General features: G+C 51.5%; 1 protein-coding gene across 1 annotated transcript; it reads left to right on the top strand.

Moving 5' to 3' along the window:
* The first annotated feature begins 3,708 nt into the window (after positions 1–3,708).
* LOC118701340 (olfactory receptor 14A16-like) lies at positions 3,709–4,694 on the top strand. Its single transcript, XM_036405977.1, has one exon. It carries the CDS (start codon positions 3,709–3,711, stop codon positions 4,639–4,641), a length of 933 nt encoding a protein of 310 aa, XP_036261870.1. The 3' UTR covers positions 4,642–4,694.
* Positions 4,695–5,690: the final 996 nt, after the last annotated feature.

The raw sequence follows: 5,690 nt of genomic DNA, 5'->3' as shown, positions 1-5,690 counted from the left end.
TTGGCTATATGAATTTCTTTTTTCTTCATCTCCAAGAGAAAGCTGCTTCTGTGGCATGGTGGGAGGGGGATCTGACTTTGTGTTCATTCGAGGGGTCATCGTCAGATCTGTGGTCTACTGATAAATCTTCTGGGAATCCACCGGGGTCCTGTATCTGTAGAAACACAAGCATATCCTCTCCCCCACATAATGAGAGGGTAAGGCCCTTCAATAATTTTAGATTCATGATTCTGGTCAAGTACTGGAGGTCTTTCTTTGAGGTGTGTGTACATGTTGTTATGAAAGTACCTTAAGACAGGGGGGTTTGGTTCTTTTTGAGAGCAATTCATGAAATTCATAGCATAAAGTACTTTGCACAGTCTGTCTTGTATAGAGAGAGCCAGGGGCTATGTACAAATCACAAACGGGACGGGGCTGCTGTGGAACATGCCTTGAGCTGTTTTATTTTCCAGCATCAGTCTCATTACATGGTTATGAGAATGGGAAGATGCCAGCAGCTTGTGTCCTCAGCAGCAGACAAAGAACGCAATGTTACAACTTACTTTAAAAGTTTTTTGACCAATCCCACAAAGCAAAAGAATATTGACAGTAGTTCTATCCAACCACAATAAGCACAGGTACCTTTGGTTAAAACAATGCTTGCTTATTTTGAATACAATACCTGCTTGTAAGCCTTAAAACACAATGCACAGAGCTCCATTATTAAGCTTCAAACTTCCTAATCTCTTGCTAGAAGAACTTTTCTGTAGCTTAGAGAGTTTTTCTAGACAAGCGTTAATACACAGACTATTGTTCTATTTGTCCTTGCTTTTCTACTTTTTAAATAATTTTTCTGCTGACCAATCTCAGGGCTACTGCTTAGCTCTAATCACAGTCCTGCTGTCTCTGAGGCCTGCCTTTTGCGGCTTCCCCAAAAACCCTCTGATTTTGTGGATTCCCACACTGAACACAAGTTCAGCTATTTTAAATCAAATGCTCACTGATGTAGATAGTACTAAACATGGCACACTGCAAAATAGAGCTGCTATAGATTTTTTGCTGTTAGCACATGGGCACAGGTGTGAGGATTTTGAAGGAATGTGTTGTATGAATCTCTCTGGCCAGTCTACATCCATTCACAGGAAACTCAAACAACTACAAGACAACATGAAGAAATTGACTCTGAATGATTGGGGCTTGGATGAATGGTTTGAGGGATGGGGAATAACTGGATGATTGAAAGATCCCTTAAAGGGAGCTTTGTTATTACTAGTAGTTATTATTATATTGCTTTGTGCTATTCCATGCATAGTGATATTGGTGACCCACTTGGTAGAAAATACAGTGAAAAGGGTTTGGCTGGTGCAAGAAGAAGAAGGGGGAGTTGTAGCAATGTATCTGAACAACTTAGGCCACACTGTGCACCAGCCATATTGCTTGTAGTTATTCTTATCAGAGCCCTCTGGAATTCACCAAGGTTACTAAGACATAAACTGTGCTAAATGAAGAAAGAAAATGCTGAGAAACAGAATGCCAAGACCACAAGAACTAGATAACAGAGGGCTGTGAACCACCTGGACTGTAACCAATCACATACCCTGAGAAGTGAGTGCAGAACACAAGGACAAGAGAGAGGCACCAATGAAGAGATGCGTGATCAGTGTATGCAGTAGAGTTAGAATGCATAAATAAGTGCATAATGTAAACAATCAATGGCTTCAGCTTAATCATATTGGTTAGTTGTATGGGAGTCCTGTTTTCCCACCAAGGGTGCCTGGGAAAGAGGGATGGTTCTTTTCCATAAAAAGGAAAGCACTGAGGCAGGAGCAGAAGACAAGTGACCCTTGCAGGCCTGGGGCCTCATGGCCTCCTTGTCCCTGCTCAGCAGCCTGGCAGGGGCCGCCCCATGCTCCTGCCCTTGGCATTGCCCATCCCCACATGCCAGTGCCCATCCCGGCAAGAGCCCTGAGCAAGGAGGGAGGGACAGGATCTGCCTGGCCAGGCCCTGGGGCTCAGGCCTTGGCCCTTGGCATTCCTCAAACACATCCAGCTTTGATCAGCACCAGAGACACCTTGGCCTTGTTTGTCCCCAGCTGTCATCACTGCCTGCAGTGTTCTGCTCTAACTGGAACCTGGGGACACTTTCCCAGTCGTGTCCCTCAGTGGGACCCATTAAAACTTCAGAAACTTTGAAAATTCAATTTGCCTTTGAGTTCTTGAGAAGTTTTTTGATCACTCTCTCAGGGACTGAGTCTGATGTAAACAACACCAAATCCCCGAGAGGCTCATAAAAGTCCTTGTGCTGTGTCTGTGCTGCTGAGCTTTAAAGGAACAGCTCTTCCCAGGGCCAGCTCCTCTCCCAGCCCAGCAGGGCTGAGGGCTCTGCCTGCAGGCACTGAGGACACAGGAGCCAGGCAGAGACAGGCTGAAGGCAATCAGGATTGGGAAGACATTGAGCTGAGACTTCACCTGGGGAAAGATCTTCACAGCCCTGTGCATGGTGAGTGTGTGGGTGCAGGGCAATGTCCCCTGTGCTCCTGGAGGGATCTCCTGAAGCCAGCACACCCCAGAGCCTGGGGGATGTGTCAGGAGGACTCTCCCAGTTTCTCTGTGGCACAGGAGGAGGAGGAGGAGGAGGATGTGCTGCAGAGTGGGGCTGCCCTGGGCACCGTCAGAGGGACAGGGCAGGACGGCTCCTGCTGCCAGGGACGGCTGCAGGGGCTGAAGCTGGGGCTGCAGCCAGGGCTGCCCAGGGCTGTCCTGCAGAGCAGCTCCTGCAGCCCTCAGGGCTCTTGGCCAGCCCAGGGCATGTGCCACCTGCCAGGGGCAGCTCTCAGCCTGCCTGGCAGCTCCCCATGGACGCTGCAGGGGAGAAGTTCCAGGTGCAAGGAGCCGCCCCCATCAGGGCAGATTCCTCCTGCTCTGGAGATGGTGCTGCATGGCCAGGGCTGCTCTCAGCTTTCTCCTAAAGGGAAGGGAAAGGGGCTGTCAGCTTTGGCTGTGTCCCTGAGCCTCCTGCACTGTCAGCCTGGGCATCAGCAGATGGGCCTCAGATCTCCCTCAGAAAGTGCCTCCTCAGCCTCCTCTCCCTACAGACAGCAGCAGCAGCACCTTGGCTTGCAGCATCTCTGTTTGTCTGGCCTGCCCTTAAGGCCCTGCTGCCAGGGAGATGCCCCTGGGCAGTGCCCTGTGCTGGGAGGCGTCTGCAGGGCAGAGCTGAGCCCCCAGGGCTGGGCTGTGCTCTGGCAGCACTGGCAGGGACAGGGCTTGGATAGAGAGAAACAGCTCCCAGTAGGCACAACTCCAGGCAGCAGGGAGGCAGACCAACCCTTGGTATTCATTCCTGTTCAGGTGCACTGGGAAGAGACACTAACTGTGAAACAGGAGTCTATAGAAACTCCACTTTTTTTTTCAAGCATGTTTAAAGTTTGATCACCCAGAGCTAGAGCGAGGTGTAATGGGCAAAGGGCACCTGTGTGGGGACAGCAGGTCTGACTGCCCTGGGACACAGGGAGCCCTGTTTTCCCTCTGGGCTTCCCCAGGGTTCAGGCTGAGAGCAATGCTGAAGATGAATCAGTAACTCAGGAGCATAAACCGAAGCTCAAAAATAAAAATGTTGAGTGAATTTTCCTGACAGGTAGAGAAGTAGTTTTGACGCAATTCCTAAAATAACCCCAAAGAGCTTGTCAATGTCTTGTTTCAACAGTCCACCATGGCCAGAGTGAAGGAATGTCCAACAGCAGCTCCATCAGGCACTTCCTCCTGCTGGCATTGGCAGACACGCGGCAGCTGCAGCTTCTGCACTTCTGCCTCTTGCTGGGCATCTCCCTGGCTGCCCTCCTGGGCAACGGCCTCATCATCAGCGCCGTAGCCTGCAGCCACCACCTGCACAGGCCCATGTTCTTCTTCCTGCTCAACCTGGCCCTCAGCGACCTGGGCTCCATCTGCACCACTGTCCCCAAAGCCATGCACAATTCCCTCTGGCACACCAGCACCATCTCCTACTCAGGATGTGCTGCACAGCTCTTTCTGTTTGTGTTTTTCATTTCAGCAGAGGTTTCCCTCCTGACCATCATGTGCTATGACCGCTACGTGTCCATCTGCAAACCCCTGCACTACGGGACCCTCCTGGGCAGCAGAGCTTGTGCCCACATGGCAGCAGCTGCCTGGGCCAGTGCCTTTCTCAATGCTCTGCTGCACACAGCCAGTGCATTTTCCCTGCCCCTGTGCCATGGCAATGCCCTGGGCCAGTTCTTCTGTGAAATCCCACACATCCTCAAGCTCTCCTGCTCACACTCCACCTTCAGAAAAATTTGGATTTCATTGCTTGGTGTCTGTTTAGGATTTGGCTGTTTTGTGTTCATTGTTTTCTCCTATGTGCAGATCTTCAGGGTTGTGCTGAGGATCCCCTGTGAGCAGGGACGGCACAAAGCCTTTTCCACCTGCCTCCCTCACCTGGCTGTGGTCTCCCTCTTCCTCAGCACTGGCTTTTTTGCCTACCTGAAGCCCCCCTCCATCTCCTCCCCATCCCTGGATCTGGCCCTGTCAGTTCTGTACTCGGTGGTGCCCCCAGTCCTGAACCCCCTCCTCTACAGCCTGAGGAACCAGGAGCTCAAGGCTGCAGTGTGGGGACTGATGACTGGACAGTTTCAGAAATATTAAACTGCTGGCCAGTTTCTGTAAGTCACTTGTAATAAATTTTGTCTTTGATAATACTTGGATTTGGTATTTGATTTGTTCTTTTCTTTCTTTTGTCTTAGTCTTTTAATCTTGTCTACAAAAATGGCATTGTTTGTGTCATATTCCATTTGTTTTTCTTCACCTTTGCTGTGACCTCAGATTGTGTCCATGAGGACCTCTGCTCTCAGTGATTTTAAGTGACCTAAACCATCTCCCAGCAAAGTCTTCCCTGGCAATTCCCCTTTTGCTGCCTTCCCTGGAGCTGCAGCAGCAATGTCTGTGTGCAGAGCTGGGGGCATGTCATGGGTGGCACAGCAGCTCTGCTCCTGCCGGCCACACCATTCCTGGTCCAGGCCAGGAGCCATTGGACTTCTTGCCCACCGGGGCACACTGCTGCCTCATGTCCAGCCTGCTGTCCATCAGTGCCCCCAGGTCCCTTTCTGCCTGGCCGCTCTCCAGCCACTCTGTTCCCAGCCTGTAGTGCTGCAGGGGTTGTTGTGGCCAAAGTGCAGGACCCAGCACTTGGTCTTGTTCAACCTCACCTTGTTGGATTTGGGCCCTGGATCCAGCCTGTCCAGGTCCCTCTGCAGAGCCCTCCTACCCTCCAGCAGATCCACACTCACACCCAGCTTGGTGTCATCTGCAAATTTGCTGATGCTGGACTCAGTCCCCTCATGCAGATCATCAGTGTAGACATTGAAATCCACGCTGGCTGGCTCTGATCCCTGGGCCATCCTGTGGGTGCCCTGTGATGGCACTCAAGGTGATCTGTTCCATAACCTTGCCAGGCACCCAGGTCAGGCTGACAGGCCTGGAGTTCCCCAACTCCTCCTTCCAGCCCTTCTTGGGGATGGGCTCACATTGGCACCTCCAGTGCTCTGGGACCTCCCTGCTGAGCCAGGACTGATGGCAAATGATGGAGAGCAGCTTGGGGAGCTCATCCACAGCTCCCCCATCCCCCTGGGATGGATCCCATCTGCTCCCAGAGACACCTGTGAGCATCTGAGTGGCTCAGCAGGTCCCCAGCTGCT

Source organism: Molothrus ater, unplaced genomic scaffold, assembly GCF_012460135.2.
Source record: "Molothrus ater isolate BHLD 08-10-18 breed brown headed cowbird unplaced genomic scaffold, BPBGC_Mater_1.1 matUn_MA591, whole genome shotgun sequence".
Taxonomy (NCBI): Eukaryota; Metazoa; Chordata; class Aves; order Passeriformes; family Icteridae; genus Molothrus; species Molothrus ater.
This window is presented reverse-complemented; position numbering and strand designations above follow the sequence as displayed.